General features: G+C 36.6%; 1 protein-coding gene across 1 annotated transcript in view; it reads right to left on the bottom strand.

Moving 5' to 3' along the window:
• Positions 1–6692: 6692 nt before the first annotated feature.
• The window catches only part of ABCB10 (ATP binding cassette subfamily B member 10), a 45691-nt gene continuing 31389 nt past the window's right edge, over positions 6693–20994 (bottom strand). Inside the window, exons 9-13 of the mRNA XM_077149407.1 lie at positions 19775–19854; positions 15191–15371; positions 11563–11606; positions 10531–10565; positions 6693–8385 (exon numbers count right to left, since the gene is read on the bottom strand). Coding sequence (XP_077005522.1) covers positions 8154–8385; positions 10531–10565; positions 11563–11606; positions 15191–15371; positions 19775–19854 — 572 coding nt within the window. The 3' untranslated portion in view covers positions 6693–8153. The remainder of the gene's footprint in view (positions 8386–10530; positions 10566–11562; positions 11607–15190; positions 15372–19774; positions 19855–20994) is intronic.

The following is a 20994-nucleotide window of genomic DNA, read 5'->3' on the forward strand; positions in this document are numbered from 1 at the left end:
GCTAGAGGGAAAAGCTAGAGAAGAGACAGGAAGGTGACTGAGGCTGCAATTTGGGAGTATGGCTGACCTGGGGGAGCCTTCTGCACCACCTGAGGCAGCCCTGGTTTCCTTGGGGCCGAGGAATTGAGAGGGAGAAAGTTGGAGCCTGGCTCGGAGGCGCGGAGCCTGAGAGAGTGCAGGGACTGGAGTGCAGAACTAGGAAGCATAATGCCAACCTGCTGCTACAGCTCTACACATGCACACAAAGGGCCCTGGCTTAGATCAGCGCACACCAGGTTTATGTCCCCCAGACTGGTGCGCCCACACAGCTACATCCTCCCTGGCCGCGGGGCTCCCACGTTCACAAGCACCAGTGTAACATCCCCAACCGGTACCCAGACCTGCCCTAAAGCAAATCACCATGAGTGCTCCACCCTGTGCCCTGCTCCCTGCTGTACAACTATCCCGCCAACACAAGGCCTTAGACTACTGAAAGAAATCAACTCCCAAAGTAAATCAATCAAGATATTTACATGCGACGAAGACAGCTGGTACCTAAGCATATCACAATGCAGACAGATATAGCCCTGCTGAACGACCAAATTAAAACACCAGAGGAGACACAGACGTTGGAACAGCTAATCAAAGATGTTCATACAACTCTACTTAATAAAATAAGTGGGATAGCAAATGACATAAAGATCAAGAAGACAGTAGAAGAGCACAAAGGGGACTGTGAAAGAATAAATATAAAAATAGCAGATAACACAGAGTTTAAAAACTGCTGACCAAATAAAAAACATACTAGAGTGCGGGCCACAGTGGCTCATCAGGCAGAGTTCTTGCTTGCCATGCCCGCGACCTGGGTTTGATTCCTGGTGCCTGCCCATGCAAAAACAAAACAAAACAAAACAAAAAAAACATACTAGAGGCACACAACACCAGATTTGAAGGGACAGAAGAATAAGTGATAGAGAGGACAAGATAATTGACTTCAAAAACTCAAAACTGCAAATGGCAAAAAAAGATGGAAAAAATTGAATAGGAACTCAGGGAAATGATAGACAAAACAAAGCACACAAGTATAAGAATCATTGGTGTCCCAGAAGGAGAAGAGAGGAGTAAAGGGCTAGGAAGAGTAGTTGAGGATATAGTGGGGGAAAACTTTCCAACCCCCATAAAGGACATGAATATACAAATCAAAGAATCCCAATGAACTCCAAACAGAATAAATCCAAATAGGCCTTTCCCAAGGCACATACTAACAGTTTGTCAAATGTTGAACAGAAGCAGAAAATCCTGAAAGTGGCAAGAGAAAAACAATCTACTACATACAAGAGAAATCAAATAAGACTGAGTTCAGACTATTCAACTAGCACCCTGGAGGTGAGAAGGCAGTGGCATAATATATTCAAGATTCTGAAAGAAAATGACTTCCAGTCAAGAATTCTGTATCCAGCCAAACTGTCCTTCAAAACTGAGGAAATTAAAGTTTTCACAGACAAAGGAGTCCTGAAAGAATTTGTCAACAAAAGACCAACCCTTACAAGAAATATTAAAGGGAGTTCTGCTGGCTGAAAAAAAGACAGGAGAGGGAGGTCTGGAGGAGTGTACAGAATTGAAGAGTATGACTAAGGGTAATTTAAAGAATACAAAGAGAAAGAAGGAAAAGAAAATTAGATCTGACAAATAAAATAAAAAAAAGATAAGATGGTGTATTCAAGAAACACATTTTCGGTAATAACTTTGAATGTTAATGGACTAAAATTACCTATTTAAAGATACAGATTGGCAGAATGGATTAAGAAATATAATCCAGCTATATGCAGCTTACAAGGGACTCATCTTAGATACAAGGATACAAATAGATTGAAAGTGAAAGGATGGAAAAAGATTTTCCACCCAAGTTGTAACCAAAAGAAAGCAGGAGTAGCTATACTAATATCGGACAACATAGACTTTAAATGTAAAGACAACATAAGAGACAAAGAAGGACACTATCTACTAATTAAAGGGTCAGTTCACCAAGAAGATGTAAGGATCATAAATGTTTATGCTCCCAATCAAGGAGCTCCAAAGTACATGAGACAGACATTGGCAAAACTGCAGGAAGTGATAGATGTTTCAACAGTAATGGTAGGAGACTTCAATACACCACTCTCCTCTATAGATAGAACAGCCAGACAGAAGATCAACAAGAAAATAGAGAAGTTCAATAACTTGATAAATGAATTAGACCTAACAGACATATATAGGTGCTATACAATAAAAAAAAAGTTAGAAGAAGATTGCTAGATATTAGAGCTAAAACCATAAAACTCAGAAGAAAACACAGGGAAAACACAGTTTAGTCCATTAACATTCAAAGTTATTACTGAAAATGTGTTTCTTGAATACACCATCTTATCTTTTTTATTTTATTTGTATTAGGTAGTGGATTGTTGGATTAGATATCAATAACATGAACCACAAAAGGAAAAAAATAGTTAAATTGGACTTTTGGGATGATGAAAATATTTTATCACTCCCTGCAGTTTTGCCAATGTCTGTCTCATGTACTTTGGAGCTCCTTGATTGGGAGCATAAACATTTATGATTGTTATATCTTCTTGGTGTATCGACCCCTTAATTAGTATACAGTGTCCTTCTTTGTCTCTTATGTTGTCTTTACATTTAAAGTCTATGTTGTCTGATATTAGTATAGCTACTCCTGCTTTCTTTTGGTTACAACTTGGGTGGAAAATCTTTTTCCATCCTTTCACTTTCAGTCTATTTGTATCCTTGTATCTAAGATGAGTCCCTTGTAAGCAGCATATAGCTGGATTATATTTCTTAATCCATTCTGCCCATCTGTATCTTTAAATAGGTAATTTTAGTCCATTAACATTCAAAGTTACTACTGAAAATGTGTTTCTTGAATACACCATCTTATCTTTTTAATTTTATTTGTATTAGGTAGTGGATTCTTGTATTAGATACCAATAACATGAACTACAAAAGGAAAAAATAGTTACTTGGACTTCATAACTTTCGTTCATCAAAGGTCATTATCAAAAAAGTAAAACAAAATCTACAGAATGGAAGTAAACATTTGCAAATCATATACCTGGAAAAGATCTAATATCCAGAAGATCTAAATAACTCAACAACTCAACTACAAAAAGACAAACAACCAAATTTAAAAATGGACAAAGAATTTGAATAGACATTTCTTTAAAGAAGATAAACACTTGACCCAAAAGCACATGAAAGGATATGCAACTTCATTAGCCACTAGTGAAATGCAAATAAAAACGATGAGGCACCTCTTCACATTCACTAGGATGGCTATAATAAAAACATCTGAATAGAACAAGTATTGGTGCAGATATGAAGAAATGAGAACTCTCATACTTTGCTGATGGGAATGTAAAATAGTGCAACTACTGTGGAAAACAGTTGGTCATTTCCTCAAAAAGTTAAACATAGAACTACCATAATGTAACACCCAGCAATTCCATTTCTAGGTGTATATCCAAAGGAATTGCATGCACACACAGGCTCATAGCAGCATTATTTGCAGTAGCCAAAAGGTAGAAACAACCCAATTGTCCATCAGTGGATGAATGGATAAACAAATTGTGGCATATAGTTACAATGGAATATCACGCAGCCATAAGAAGGAATGAAGTACTGATACATGCTACAGTCTGGATGAATTCTGAAAACATAATGCTAAGTGAAAGAAGCCAGACCAAAAGTTTCACATATTGGATGATTCCATTTATAAGAAATATTCAGAATGGGTAAATCTATAGAGACAGAATGTAGATTAGTTGTTGTCAGGGGCTGGGAAGTGTGGGGAGGAGGGAATGGGAAGTAACTGCTTAAAAGGTACAGGGTTTCTTTTTTGGGATGATGAAAATATTTTAGAACTAGAGTTCTAATTCTAACACTGTGAATATACTAAATGCCACTGAATTATTCACTTTAAAATGGCAAACTTTATGTTAGGTAATCTCACCTCAATTGAAAAGTAAGCATAAGGAGTACATTATGTTGTTCTATGGCATTAAAGACAAACCAACCAACCAACCCAGATTATTGGACCACATCCTCAGGGCTTCTGATTCAGTAAGTTTGGGCAGAATCTCGAGAATTTGCATTTCTAACAAATTCCATTTGTGTATTGGTTAAGAGAGTGTATAGATTCTGGAATGCTTCAAATCTCATCATTGCTATATACTATCTATGTCACCTTTTAGAGTCTCCATTTCTCATCTGTAAAATTACTTATCGTAGTAGTATCCATTTGCTGTGAGAATTAGATAATAAATTATAGACTATATTTCTGGATGTCAAAAAACACAAGCATAATTTAGAAAGGCAAAACAAGCTTAAGAAAAAAAGGTTTACAACAAAATAGTAGTCTTAAAAAAAAATAAGAATGCTTGCCTTCCATGCAGATGACCCAGGTTCAATTCCTGAACCACGCAACCCAGAGTTTCTTCCTGCTGTGGCCCCTTATGCTTGACACTGACATATTCTGTGTACAAACTGTTCTCTAGTAAAGTACAGCTGGAAGATATCTGGCTTGTGGGCTGGCATTGGCTGGGCCTCATTACCCTTCAACAGAGGTGATTTCACAAGCATGTGGACCATCAGGCTTGACGGAGGTATTGGCCTGCTTGAGAACAATTCTGGGGCTACATTTCAAAGGGTGGATTGGCCCACAGAGTTTGATTTCAGAGAGGTTGGCAGAAACAAAGTCATTCTAGACTCAAAACTGGGAACCTGGGAGGTGGCCGTGGAGGTCTTGTAGCAGAAGGGAACGGAAAACCAGTGCACTTCTGTGTATCACTGCTCTGCAAGCCTCAGCTGCCAGGTCTGCCTGTCCTAAAGTAAGAACTCAAGATGTTAACTGTCAACAGCTCTCCATAAGCTTCTCTTTGATAGCAGAGAGTTTAATTAAAATATTCGCTGATTTTTTAAAAAGCCTCATAAGTATAGATATGTGTATATGTGTGAGATGCCCAATTTATGTAGACGGGACTCCACTCTGTACAATCTTCTCCAAAATGTAGCCATTTCAGTTAAGACCAACTCTTATTTATGTAGTACTAATCACTGCCATCAACAACAGAAAAGTGACCAGAATTAATTCCTGCAGATGTGGCATGGCTGTTAGAATTCCATTCACACAAGCTCAGTAATTAAGATTATATTAAAAGAGAAAAACAAGAGAACAATGAAGAAATCATGTAAATTATCTACCCCCAATCATTTTCAAGGATATTCATCTAATCCCCATCTAATTGGCAATGAAAAATTTTGAAATAACTCTAAATTTTAACATAGTTTAGAAGTCCTTCCAGCAGTGAAGAATGCTTGTTTATTTCACTAGCTCAGAGGTCAGCAAACTTCTTCTTGTAAATGGCCAGATGTTAAATATCTTCGGCTTGTGTCCCATACAGTTTCTGTTGTGACTACTCAACTTTACTATTGTAGCATGAAAGCTGCTGCAAGACCATAGGTGTACCCAAATGAGCATGGCTGTGCTCTGAGAAAACTTTATTTATGGGCACTGACATTTGAATTTCATGTATTATGAAATATTCTGTTCATATTTTTCACCATTCAAAAATATATCGAGAAAACTCCATGATGCCTCCAATGTAGGAAATCACCCCAAAGGAAGATTTACAACATAGTTTTCATATACTTGTTTCATTTATATACTTAATGTTTTATAATATTTACATTTTGTTTTCATTTATTTTTGTGAAATTTTCACATTTTTATGGAATAAAATCAATTTCACAAAATGGAGCCCTACTTTATAAAAATGCTTTTTTAAAGGGTTTGGCCCTTACTAGTTTGTCTTGTGATTATTTCCTGGGAACCAGCCAGGTCCAAGGTCAGGGAGACCTGTGTATGTAGAGATGGCACTGGGAGGATGGATGTGCAACAAAATTATTATTTTGCCAACAATGTTCACATTTAGTATTTCCGGTGATTTAGATTTTCATTTTGCCTATTTATTCTTTAAATTGTCCACACAAACACCATCTTTATAAGAAAAACATATGAATTCTTCCTGTGTATAGGCTAAAAGATTTTCAGCATACCACTGAAGCATACCATGATCTAGCCCTGCCAGTATAATATTTTCATCCACCATTCCTTTCCTAAAATTATATGCATCATCCATGTTGAATGAATTACAACTGTCTTATGCTTATTTCCTCAAATGTGAAATGGATAGGTACTTGTCTAAGTTACAGGATTGTCAGAAGTATCAAAATGTGGTAATGTACAAACATTCTGGAAACAAAAAAGTGGTACCAAAATACAGTGTTAGCAACATTTCCTCTGTGTGCTATTTAACTCTTTTCTTGTCATCAGTGTTATCTGTCTTAACTCTCCTAAACTATAGGCTTCATGAGGGCAGATACTGTGCCTTACTCATCAGTCATCAATGCAGAGCACTGTACTGGTCCTCATACATAGTGGAGGCAGGTGAAACTCATTTACTGAATTGAAGCAGAGTGTTTATAAATAGCAAACAAATGAGGACAGTAACAGTCTTAGATAAGGGGGAATGGTCCTTTTTCACTGGAACTTGTAATTGCTTCTCACTCTATATTTGTAATGCTAACTTTTGCTTTATTCCTGAATCTCCATAGCCAAATTCTAGTAAGAGACCAAATACAGCAAAAAGTTTTATAAAAAGTGACAGGCACAAATAAAGTTCATTATAAGTTTTAATCCATGATAGAAAATGTTACTTAAAAACACGATGGAACATCTTGTTTTAGAAAATAAAATATAATGATCAAATTTAATTTTTAAAATACCTCTATGGCACAAAGAGATTTCTCCTAGATTCAACTTCATAAATGTATTTTGCTTGTTTTTTGAGAATCACACTGTAATAGTAAAATTATGTATAAAAAAATACAAGTAAAGGCTGTTAAAAATGATTGTCACAAATGTACTATTTACTAATTCAATGAACACTAAATTCATTTATTCACTGAACTCATATTATTCATTAATACATTCCCTTATGTAGAATTAAATATACTTAAAGCTTACCATAAATGGTGGTTTTCTCTTCCAGTATAATGAGGGGCCTCGTGAACACTTAGAACATGGGAAAACTAACAATTTCTTAGTTTCTTGTTATTGTGTGGAATAGTAAAAACTTCTGAATTTCTTCAAATGTTTTAAAGTCGAAGATTTCAGTTTAAAATTCAGATTGCAGTCTCACTGAGTGAAGGTTCAAAAGTATTTAAGTAACTGATAAAAAAGTAAATTTCAATTTGGCTGGGAATTACAAATTCTCAAAATGCATGTCTTCAGAAAAATTAAATGTAAAATTCATTTGTATCCATCTTTCTTGATAAAAGCTTGAACGTCATTCCTGGATTCCTAAAGTACTCACAGAAACAAGTATGTGAATAAAGAAAATAGAAGTTCTCCTGTTCAAAGGACAGTACTTTCTTTTTAAAAAACTCATCAGGATCACGTGGGCCAAAAATGCTGAAAACCACATACATTCAAACACAATTACATCCCATGTTAATATACATTCTTAAACTGTCACTCCTTTTAAGACACAGAAGACTGGCAATATACATTTTCCTTTCTCTCCATTTGATGTTAACTATTTCCAGTTATTACTATGTTCACTTCATGAAATTATCACAATAAAATAAAGGCTAAGTTTTCATCTTGTATTACTCTACCATGTAAAATTAGACACAAAGAAGGTAGACTACTACCAAGAGAATTCCATAGTGATTGGTAAACTGGCCTAAAATAATCAGGCTTTCCATTTATAATTTCCTCATAAGAGTTATCATTTGACAATAGCTTCAATCGATAGCAACAAACTAAGGAAAAAGAGATGCCATGCTCTATTAATTCAAATATTTCAAGATAAAAGAGAGTAAAAAAAACCTTAAAATAACTTCTGTGCTATAGACATTTAGAAAGTTACAGTCAGTGAAACTGTGAATAAAATGATCTTCAGAACAGGTATATTTCAAAAGAATATTTTACACACTTTGGAAAAAAATAAGTATTTCAAATAACTTCAATATGATTTATAGGTTTCATACATCCTCCAAGTTTTTTTCTGCACTGCTGTTTTGCTTTGAAGTCTCATATTCAATTTACAAATAGATTTACTATGCTGCAGTAAAACTTTGTTTGTTCATTAATTTTCTATATATCCCATCTGGTTTTGAAAGCAGTTCTTCATGTTTTCCAAACTCAGTAATTTTTCCTTGGTTAAGAACAGCAACCATACTAGCATTCTTAATGGTGGACAGACGATGGGCAATAATTAGCACTGTTCTTCCCTCCATTAGGCGATCTAGAGCTTCTTGTACAAGGTACTCATTTTCAGCGTCCAGTGCACTGTAACATGAGAAAGCAAACACACACAAGAAAGCAAAAATTTCAGTGCCAGGCATACAATATACTCATATATTTTCTGCTACATATACAGTGGCCCTTCATTAGCAATAAGTTTTTATTAGATCAAACTTTCTTCAACTTTCTGGGTTGAAGCTATTCTAGAAAAGAAGCTTGGGTGAGGCATGCAACTAGGTGAATGAACCGTGAGGACAATATGTTGAATGAAATGTCAGAAACAAAAAGACAAATATTATCATGCCTCACTCATATGGACTAACTATACTATATAAACTTGGAAAACTGAAGTCAAGAGCATGGGTTATCAAGTTGGGGCTTACTGTAAAGAGTCCTACATTGTAAGTGCTTACAACAGTTACATCTATCCCTGAGTTGTAACTGTTATTTCTAAATTCTGAGATGCTGAGCTATTTGTGAATAACCTGGTCTTTCCCATGGAACTTCAGGTGTTTGTGTGACACCTGAGACTCAGAGTTAGAGCTCTGAAGCTATGAAAGTCAGCATTACTCCATACAGCAACTGTTTAAAAAGCTGAAAAGGGATCAGACTTGGACTAGAGTTTGAATGAAGCTGATCTGAATAGGACTAAGGTAAATCAGAATACAGGGTAAAGGATGATATTGACTATTTTAAAACTTCCACTTTTATATGAAACCAAAGGAAGGGATATTTATTTGGTGCAAAATTTATATTTTTGGTAGCCCATTTTCTAATTTAACTTGTATGATCAATTTATTAAAACACCATAATTCATGGAATCTTGAATAGGGAGTGAAGCTTATTGGCTTGTCCAGGTTAGTGTGATGCCCCAATACATCCCAGAGTACTCTGGGCAGAGAATAAAAAAGTATTTGCAAGTTCCCCTTGGGGGACTGGAGACAAAGGAGGAAATATTAAACTTCTTCATCTGGGGAATTCCTGATATTCTTCCTCACAGGGAGTGGGGACAACCAATTCAATAGGCTGAGCTCTCAATCTTAAGGTTTGCCCCTATGAAACTTATACCTGCAATGGAAAAGCTAAACTAACTCATGATTATGCCTAAGAGTCACCCCCAGAACCTCTTTTATTTCTCAGATGTGGCCTCTCCCTCTTTAAACCAAGGTGAGGTGAACTCACTGCCCTCCCCATTAGGTAGAATATGACTTCCAGGGGTGTAAATCTCCCTGGCAACATGGGACATGACTCCCAGGGATGAGCCAGGACATGGCATCATGGGATTGAGAAAGCCTTCTTGACCAAAAGGGGAAAGAGAGAAATGTGACAAAATAATGTTTCAGTAGCTGAGAGATTTCAAACAGAGTCAAGAGGTTATCCTGGAGGTTATTCTTATGCATTATATAGATATCCCTTTTTAGTTTATGGTGTATTAGAGTGACTGGAGAGAAGTACCTGAAATTGTTGAACTGTATTCCAGTAGCCCTGATTCTTGAAGATGATTATATAAATGTATAGCATTTATAATGTGACTGTATGATTGTGAAAATCTTGTGTCTTATGCTCCCTTTATGCAGGGTATGGGCAGATGAGTAAGAAAATAAGGACAATAAATAAATAAATAATAGGGGAGGATAAGGGATAAAAAAAAAAAAATTGGGTAGATTGCAATACCAGTGGTCAATGAGAGGGAGTGGTAAGGAATATGGGATGTATGGGTTTTTTCTTTTGTCTTTTTTTCTTTTTCTGGAGTGATGTAAATGTTCTAAAAATGATCATGATGATGAATATACAATTACATGATGATACTGTGAGCCACTGTATACTCTGGATGGACTGTATGGTACATGAAGATTACTCAATAAAAATATTTTTTAAAAAAGGAAAGAACTCTGGGATTCCTCGATCTTCAAACTACTGCCATATAAGGAGAAAAGCATTCCGTACAGTTGCTGATTACAGAATGGGTAAGGATTCATCAAAAGCATATCTGAATTAGAACTAGAACCCTTGTACTATGACTCAATCTGTCCACTGGCTCCCAATTGCCATTATTAATTCACTCTCATTAACTTTATAATGTAAGGTGGGGGTGGGGGGAAGGCATTTTCAGCTGATTCACTATGAATTAAAGAATAAAAAAGTGTTTGATAAAGGAAGAATTTGGTTTCATTATTAAGATATTCTTACCTGGTTGCTTCATCTAGGAGAAGAATTTTGGGATTCTGAGGAAGAAAAAATAATAAAAAGAAAAGAAAATTATTTATTTATTGTTTGTTTTTCTATTCAAGAAAAACAAACTCTTCAGCAATAAAAATAAATGAAGTATGGATACATGTTACAGCATGAATAAACTTCAAAAAACATTATACTAAGTAAAAGAAGCTAGACATAAAAGATCATATGTCTGATTCTGCTTATCAAAATGTCCAAAACAGGCAACTCTTTAGAGATAGGAAGCAGATTAGCTGTGGCATGGAACTGGGGGAGGGAACAGGAAATGATAGCATGAAAGATCTTTTTTTGGGGTGATGGAAATGTTCTAAAATTGCATTGTATGATGGGTACATGATTCTGTAAATTTATTAAAAATCATTTTAAAGTACATGTAAAATGGGGACTTTTTTCGGTACAATCATACCTCATTAAACCTGTTTTTTTAATAAACCACACATAAACCTGAGAAGAGTCATACAACAAAGGGAAAAGCTATAATTTCCTAGTAAAAAAGAACGTTTATAACATTCAGCTAAAATGGCTCTCCCCTCCTCCTAGGACTCTAATGTATTAAAAGTTTGCACTATGTTATTTAGCAGTTAATTATATATTATACAATTAAGCAAATTACTCTTTTTCTGATATTTCAAGTTCATAATCACTATTTCACTTCCTAATGGAAGAGTCACATGTTAAACTTTTCTTCCTCTCAGTCTTGGGTTCTCAATGCCCAAGAAATATGTGTTAAATCTGGACAATATATCCTCAACAGAATTGGAACTGTCAACCATATATCTAAGCTCCCCTTCAAAAAAAAAAGAAAGAAGAAGAAAAAGAGTAAATTAAAATTACAAGGGGATGGATAGTTCAGTGGTTAGAATGCCTCCCTTTCATGAGGGAGACCCGGATTCGATTCCCAGACCATGCACCCCACCCCACCCCAAAAATTATAGGGTCTCTAATTAAAAAAATACAAAAAACTCAGACATGCGGCTTCAGGCTTACCTTAAGCAGAGCACGGGCAATTGCAATCCGCTGTTTCTGTCCACCTGACAAAGACAAGTTGCTTTTAATTTTAACGGAAATATTCTTGGTAATAATCTTTTCTGTTAAACTATGTGGCAATTTAAAGGTAATGTCTTCCAGTTAGCCATAGCTGAGACAGAGTAGAAAGCTATTTTAAAAGATATATAGCTTGCCATCAATGTCAAAATCAGTTACAATAATACTTTTATAGATAACATTTATTGCAGACTTCATTGCAGGTATTTTGTAAATGTATTACACGTATTGCTTCATTTAATCCTTACAACAAATTCTATGAGGTAGATCCTATTATTATTTCCATTTTATAGATGAAAATCTGAAGCACAAAGTAACTTGTCCAGGGTCTCACATAATTGGTAAGTAACAAAGCCAAGATTTGAGCCTAGGCCAATGCTTTTAACTACTACACAGACTGCCTCCCTAGTAGACTAGCCAGTTTAGCAAGAAAACCAGAAATTCAAGATATTTCAAAGTTTCTGAATAGTACTTCAAAGGGGAACACAAAGCATCAATTATTCCAGGACTTTTAATTCTACTGTTCTACTTCATAGCACCTTCTCTTCATACCTTCCATTTTCAGGTATGTAGAAACTGGAGGTTATAAATAAAGTAAGTCACTCCAATCCTTTACATTTTTTCTCAAATTATACTAAAAACAATGTTCGGGAGTGAGGAAAAGGTAGACAAGATAGAGGTAAACATAAAGTATCTAATAGTTTCCCCATCCTTTTCCGTTTCTCATACCATTCTTTCTCCTTTCATCCAGGTGACCCTGTTTGTAAATTACAAATTATAAAATCTCAGAGGGCAAAAGTCAGGACTTAGCCCACCTGACTTGTGTTGTTTTAAAACCCAGCTCCATTTTTGGTGATACAAACATTCCTTTTTAAATTATTTTTATTAGCTGAATATACTTATTAATACTAATTACTGGACATTATGTTATTTCATCTAAGAGAAGGCCATCATTTACAACTGAAAGGTGCATTTCTGCTAAATGCTATCTCCAAGAAACCAGTGCTCACAATGAGGGGAAGTAGAGAAAAGCCACTTCTTTCTGAACCTCTTCAGTTGGTCAGTATTTCAGTGGTTAGGGTAGCCAGCTGGCAATTTTGCTAAACTGAGAATCCTGGGTGCCAATTACTATACTGGGAATCTACTGCTTGAGATCCCTCTTCCCTCCCAGAAAGTAAGGGTGGATTGAAGTCTTTGGCAATTTCATTGTGAGATGGAGCTTAAGGATCTTTCTAGATGAAGCAATTTGGTCCAAGGAAGAAGGTAAAGTGCTAATGAAACAATCAATCATAAATTGTTATCTAGTCTTGCAGCTTGATGCATAACAATTGTACCATGAGAGGCTTCAACCATCTCTCTAACTGGTTTTCTGCCCAAGGGCAACTTTCAGTGAAACAGCAGCAATTAACTTTTATGCAGTAACTTGTAATTCTTCTCTTAGAGCTTCCCATGTCTATTAAAAGCATCTTTTTATCTAAGCCCTATCATTAAAAATAAACACAAATTATCACAAAATGTACATAAAACATTTCTGTTTTAATTTTTCTGCGGTTCAACTTCAAGCAAAAAAAAAAATTTAGATTAGGAAAGGATATATTGCTCAAGGGCATCTAGTCTGCCTGCCAACCATCACTGTGACATAAAGGTATCCACCCTCTGCTCAATACTTCCAATGGCAGGAAGCTCATTATCTTGGAAGAAAACACATTTATTTTTAATCAAAAATTTATTTCTCTGTAAGTTCTACTCACTGATCCCATTTATGATCTCTAAAGAAATAGGAAATAAGTTTGCTCCTGCTCTCCTGCAAATATGATACTCATCTTGAGATATGACACAGTAGATGTGGTCTGATTATCACAGGAGCATCTAACTATGCCTCAGGCTTTTGAGTACTCTGATTAGTCTAGTACAGGGTTGAAAACTGGCCCAGCAGCCAAATCTGGACCGTGGTTTGCTTTTGTACAGTCTTCAAGCTAAGAATGCTTTTTACATTTTTAAAGGGTTGTGATAAAAAGAAAATGAGAAAAATATGTGAAGGAAACTATATGTGGCTCATTAAAGCTATTTACTACCTGGCCCTTTAAAGAAAATGTTTTTTTGATGCTTGGTCTGGTAAATAAAATACAAACTGGGGAGTAAAGAAAGCTTTTAATTTCATCTCTGTTCCTTGTTTGCAGTCTCTGCCTCCATGGGCAAATCAAACCATCTTGCCACCTTAAGACAAACAATATTTGTCAGAAAGTAAGATTTTCTGCAGTTTCTGAGGATCTTGGGTATAAAAGACATCTCTTCTCAGATGAGGAAAAAGCTTACAGTGGCTGAACACCACACAGTAAGGATTTGGGGGATACAATTGGGGTAAAAAAATGAAAAAAAAAATGGGGTAGAGGGAGTTGTCCACATACAGAAGAAATGTTAGAAAGTGGTGCGGCTCAGTTTACCAAACCCCAACCAAAACCATTCCTGTTAATCCTAAAGAACACCTAGGGCTCGATGGTGGAGTTATACAGAGAAGATAGGGTTTAACAAAGGAGTATGACTGCTGAATCATTAAACTGATATTTCTTTTAGTCTCCAGTATCTTAGAGCAGCTAGAAGTAAAAACCTAAAATTGTAGAATTGTAACTCATACCAAACTCTGGAATCTGCTCTACAACTAATTGTCGCACTGTGCTTTGAAATTTATTGCTTTTTTTGTATATATGTTGTTTTTCAGAAAAATAGTCAATTGTGATGATAAAAAAAATATTTATTCCTTCTAGCCTCCACTGTTCTGGAGCAGCTAGAAGGAAAAATCTGAGATGACAGTATGATAGCCCATGACAAACTCTGGGATCTGTCCTATAACTATTTGTTGAAGGGTGCTTTGAAAACTATTGCTTTTCTCTTGCTCTGCTTTGTATATATGTTATATTATATAATAAAAAAAAATTAAATTAAAAAAAAAACACCTAGGGCTCTATCTGAAATTCTACAAACGTTTCATGTACTAAGATTACCTTCCAGAAACCTACAACCTTCAGATGGGTTCCTAGGCCAGATAAGTCCTGAAAGCCAGAAGGGCCAGCCCCTCCAAGAGTATCAACTAGTTCCATCCCCCTATCCTATATTAAGGACAGCCCTTTCCAACATGGAAAAGTTAGAACGGGAGTAGCCCAAATACTCCTAAAAATTGGGAGAAGGATCAAAGGAGAAAGAGGAGTTATAAAGAAAAGACACGATTTAACAAATGAGTATGATTGCTGAATCATCATATTGATATTTCTTTTAGTCTCCAGTGTTTTGGAGCAGCTAGAAGGAAAAACATGAAATTGTAGAACTTTAGCCCATACTAAACTCTGAAATCTGTTCTATAACTACTTGTTACAATGTACTATGGTGTTTATTGCTTTTTTGTATGTATATTATATCTCACAATAAAAAATGTGTAAAACAAAAAAGTGGTGAGGCTAATTTCATAAACTTGGATGACGAATACCTAATTAGAAAACAATGTTGCAATATGGAAATGACAGGGGAGCTTATAGGTTCAAACAGTTTTTGCTATGCAACAATAAAAGAAACAAACCTGAAAGAAGAACACCCTTTTCTCCAACCACAGTGTTGAATCCTTGGGGGAAATTTTTAATGAAAGCAGCTGCATTTGCTACATCAGCCACTTTCTCTACTTGTTCTGCAGTCACCAGGGCAGGGTCGTCTGCACCATAAGCGATGTTCTCAGCAATTGAGCAAGAAAACAAAATTGGTTCCTATAAGTTGGAAAGAAAAACAATATTTGTCACAAATTTCAGGACAGTCTTCAAACATAATAAAATAAAAATAGTGGAGCATAATATAGTACTTACAGGTAAGAAACTATTCAACTGTTCCCAAAGAATACAGCCTATTTTATTGGCTCTACTTAGTTTTAGCAGGCTTAAAAAAAATTTATATTTTGCCATGTTGGTTTTGACATACATAATTTTCACTACATTGCAAGGTATGAAATACCATGTCAAGTGCCTGTGCAGTGCCTGGCATGGGTAGGCAGTTCTTAAAGGCAAGCTCCTTTCCCTTAGGAACAATAAGGTATGGGAAGAACCTGAGATCATTTGCATTTGCCAGCTGCCTGCTTTCCATTAAGGACAAAGTCGTAATCCATCTCCATCCATGAATTTTTTGTGGGGGAGGGGGGCAGGAGAGGGTACATGGGCCAGGAATCGAGCCTGGGTTTTCTGCATGGCAAGTGAGCAATTCTACCACCGAACCACCTGTGTACCCTGTCCATCACTTTTTTTTTGTATGCTGTGCAGTGAAGGTCACATATCATTCTTTTTACATGTGACTATCCCAGTATCATAACAGCATTTGTTGATTGTTTTTTTTCGGACTGTATGGGCTGTAAATTGAACCCAGGTCTCCTGTGAGCCAGGCAAGAATTATACCACTGAACTACCTATGCACCCCTGTCCACTACTTTCTGAAATACATAAGCCAGATAGAAACATGACATTGTTTTTTAACTTTTTTATTGTACAATATAACATATATACAAAGCAAAGCAAGAAAAAAGCAAGAGCTTTCAAAGCACCATTCCACAAGGTGCTGTCAACAGGACAGATCCCAGTGTTTGTCATGGGCTACCATACCATCATCTCAGATTTTTTCCTTCTAGCTGCTCCAAAATATAGGAGGCTAGAAGGAATAAATATGTTTTATCATAATCGATTTTTTTTCTTGTTTGTGAAAAATAACATACATACAAGAAAGCAATAAATTTCAAAGCACAGTACAACAATTAGTTGTAGAACAGATTTCAGAGTTTGGTATGGGCCACAATTCCACAATTCTAGATTTTTACCTCTAGCTGCTCTAAGATACTGGAGACTAAAAGAAATATCAATTTGATGATTCAGCATCATATTCTTTTGTTAAATACTATCTTCTCTGTATAACTCCCCCATCACCTTTGATCTTTCCATCCCTCTTTTTAGGGGTGTTTAGGCTATGACCATTCTAACTTTATCATGTTGGAAGGAGCTGTCAATAATACGGGGTAGGGAGATGGCACTAGTTCTGGAGAAGTTGGGCCCTCTAGGTTTCAGGACTTATCTGGTTGAGGGACCCATCTGGAGGTTGTAGGTTTCTCGAAAGTTACTCTAGTGCATGGAACCCTTCTGTAATCTTATATACTGCCTTAAGTGTTCTTCAGGATTGGCTGGAATGGTTTTGGTTGGCATTTGGCAGGTTATGATAGGTAGCAAAGTCTAACTGAGCTTGTATAAGAGCAACCTCTAGAGTAGCCTCTCAACCCTATTTGAGCTCTCTCTGCCACTAATACTTTATTAGTTACACTTATTTCCCCCCTTTTGGTCCAGGTTGAACAATGGATCAACCATTGTTGATCCCATGGTGGCAGGGCCGGACTCATGCCTGGGAGTCATCTCCCACTTTGCCAGGTAGACTTTCACCCCTGGATGTCATGTCCCATTTAGGTGGGAGGGCAATGATTTCACTTGCAGAGTTGGGCTTAGAGAGACTAAGGATACACCTGAGCAACAAAAGAGGTCCTCCAGAAGTAACTCTTAGGCATGCCAATAGGTAAGCTAAGCTTCTCCATTACATACATAAGCTTCACAAGAGTAAGCCTCCTGATCAAGGGTCTATTGATTTGGGTGTCCCTAAAGTTGGACACAGTACCAGGAGATTTCCTGATGGTAAGGTTAAATAGTTCCATATATTTTTTCCCATCCCTCAAGGGACTTTGCCAGTACTTTCTGATTATCTGCTTAATATACTCTAGAATGTATCCAGGCATTATCCATACAGGATTAAAGGACCTCTTTCTTATTCTGGGCTCCCTGTGTTTCAATTGCCCAAATGAGTTATACAGAGAGGTTAAGTTAGATTATGTGCCCCAGAAAATTTCAGTTCTAGACCAAATAAGCTTTTCTTCCTGTGGTCTCAAAGAGTATGTGTGGTTCTAAAATATAGACAATGTCTTCCTTACCCCTGTGTTCTGAATTACTTTAACTCTGATCTGAACAGCTTCATTCTTATCTCTAAATACCAGGTTACAGATATGTAAAACATCCTCTCAAAATGTAGAAATAATAATTACAACTCTTGACTAAATGTGTCTGCTATAAGAGCTTACAATCTAGACCCCTGTTTTCTTATAAGCATTTTCTAGAGGAGACCATACCATTGTTGTTCTTTCATTTCTAACTTATTTTGCCTCACCAAACGTCCCACACGATCATTCACATTGTTGCATGCCTCACAATTTCGTTCCTTTTGGTAGTAACACAACCTTTGTTCTTAAGTATACACCATTCTTCACCAATCTACTTCTCAGTCAGGGCATCCTTTAGCCACCTGCATTCATCAGGCATCATGTATAATGCCTAAAGTCCCCAGTCCATCAAAACTCTCAATTTTAGAAAATTTCATTATTCCCAAGAGAAAGATAACCAATAAACAGGAACAGGACATTTTGACAGAGCTATTTGAATATTCCTAAAAGGCAAATGACTAAACTGCTGGCTTCTTTTCTCCATCCCTAAATAATATGCAACACTGATATCTTTACACTGCCAAGTGTCCCCCATCACTGCTCCAACCTGTCCCTCACCCAGCCGAGCGGAGGTGAGAGTAAGGTAGGAGGTGACGCTCACTAGAAGATGAGGCTCAAAAATGGAGGGAGGCTCAAGGACATCTGCTGTGTATATAACTTGGAAATAAAAATATCAATAGCTGTACCTGCAAGGAGGAAGACCCCTGGCTCTTATGATAGTCTTCGCTTGCATATCCTTGACACCCATCGCAAAGCAATAGATTGTGGGTAGTAATGAAAATGGAAAAATGGGGAAGAAGCAGAAGGCTAAAAAGCTTTATCATTTTCTCCCCATCCTTTAGACTTTCTGCATCTAAAAGTAATGTCGTTCCTTCAGGGATGAAAGTCTCCCTGGCAGCATGGGAGATGACTCCCAGGCATGAGACCAGCCCTGGCACCATGGGATCAACAATTACATCCGGACCAAAAGGGGGAAAATAAGTGTAACTAATAAAGTATCAGTGGCAGAGAGAGTTCAAATAGAGTTGAGAGGCTACTCTGGGGATTGCTCTTACACGTGCTTTAGTTAGACCTTGCTACCTATCATAACCTACCAACCCCCAACCAGGACCATTCCAGCCAATCCTAAAGAACACTTAGGGCAATATATAAGATACTACAAAGGTTCCATGCACTAGAGTAACTTTCCAGAAACCTACAACCTCCAGATGGATCCCTGGACCAGATAAGTCCTGAAATCTAGGGGGCCAGCCTCTCCAGAACATCAGCTAGTTCCATCTCTCTAACCCATATATTATTGACAGCCCCTTCCAACATGAAAAATTTAGAAAAGCCATAGCCCAAATATCCCTAAAGAGCAGGGTAGAAAGATCAATGGTGATGGTGGAGTTATACAGAGAAGGTAGGGTTTAACAAAAGAGTATGGTTGCTGAATCATTGAATTGATATTTCTTTTAGTCTCCAGTATCTTAGAACAGTTAGAAGTAAAAACCTAGAATTGTGGATTTGTAACCCATACCAAACTCTGAAATCTGTTCTACAACTAATCATTGTGCTGTACTTTGAAATTTATTGCTTTTTTGTATATATGTTATTTTTCACAAAAAAAATTTTTTAAAGTCAATTGTACTGGAAACAAAAATTATTCCTTCCAGCCTCCTCTATTCTGGAGCAGCTAGAAGGAAAAATCTGAGAGGATTGTATGGTAGCCCATGACAAACTCTGGGATCTGTCCTGTAACTGCTTGTTGAAGAGTGCTTTGAAAACTTTTGCTTTTTATTTGCTTTGCTTAGTATTTATGTTATATTATATAACAATAAAAAATATATATAACAATAAAAAAAGTTAAAAAACAAAAAAAGTAATGTTCCCTAGCTTCTGATAAAAAGTCAGTGCTTCAACCAGTTGAAGTGTTTAATGTCTTTAGGAAGCAGCACTATTTGCAAACCTAAACAATCTCTCATGCAAAATTACTTTAATACATGTGGAAAACTTCCATTCCCTTTCAAGAGAGATTCATGACAAGAAAAAAAAAAAAAACTGAAAAGAGCAACTTTAAAAAGACTGTATACTAAAAATGGAATGCTCTCTTCTTACCTGACTCACTGTTCCAATCTTGGATCTCAGCCAGACTGGATTTAGCTGACGAATATCACAACCATCCAGATTGACAGTTCCTTGTAGAAAGGAAAGGAAAGGAAAGAGTCATTGAACTTCATGGGGGCATCACTGAGCTTCATGGGGACAAATGACTAATACAAACACAGATAGAAAGAAAAATTCTAGACCCAGTTATTTAAATATTAAAAGAATACTCAAAACCTACAAACAGCACATTTCATGGAATTTCAGAGCTAAAAGGAACTTTCTGGATCATCCAAGTCTAATACCTCCCTGGAGTGGTTAAATGACATCCCTGTCTAGTTCCTCCATTTAGTTCACCTTCCTATACCTCATAAATTGTAGAGAGCTTTTCCAGATGCCCTTGTAGCTAGATTTACATGATTCCACCAATAAGAAGCACTTCTACAACGTTTTGATTTAGAAGAGAATTACGTGGGAGAGGGGCAAACTATGAAGTATGGATTTGCTGGCACAAATACTGTCGGAGGTGGCACGGTTCTAAAGCTAGCTCCCACGGAATGGCTGTCTGATTCCGACGCCTCTGCCCACTCTCAGGGCCAGCAACTACTGTGAAGTTCTAGCTCCATAGTGAGGTTTTGGGAAATGTCCTGGAAGTTCCAACTAAATTTATTCTGCTAATCTTGCTGGTGATTTCTGAGCTCTTCATTACTCCTTAAAACATCCCTTTCTGAGGCTATTTTTCTGGGGTATGTTATCTGCCACTAAGAATCTGATTGATACAGAGGCAGAGCTCATAAATGATTAGACATTGACTCTGAATCCTTAGCTAACAGACTTAAGTCCACACATTTGAGAGTACTCAATGCATCCTTGGTGAAGATGATGATGGGACCATCATAGGAAATACCACAAGAATACACATAAAGATAGGAAGGTAATGAGCTTCTTTAGATTCCTTCCCAGCTAGTGATTTAGAATTCTACAAGCAACTGTAAGCTTTCATAAACTGGCAAAACTCTGGGGTCTTTGATTCAAAATTACAAATGTTTTATAGGCTATGTATGGCAGAAACTTAAGTGGTTTTCTTTTTCCTTGATTTATTCACTGTGATGAAAAAACTGGAGATTCCATATTTTGACTTGACTTCAATCCACCTACTTAGGATTTTTTAAACACAAAATTTTATAGCCAAGTATATAGTGAATTAAAACAGTGACTGCAGGAGCAAACGA

Source organism: Tamandua tetradactyla, chromosome 2 (assembly GCF_023851605.1).
Source record: "Tamandua tetradactyla isolate mTamTet1 chromosome 2, mTamTet1.pri, whole genome shotgun sequence".
NCBI classification, from domain to species: domain Eukaryota; kingdom Metazoa; phylum Chordata; class Mammalia; order Pilosa; family Myrmecophagidae; genus Tamandua; species Tamandua tetradactyla.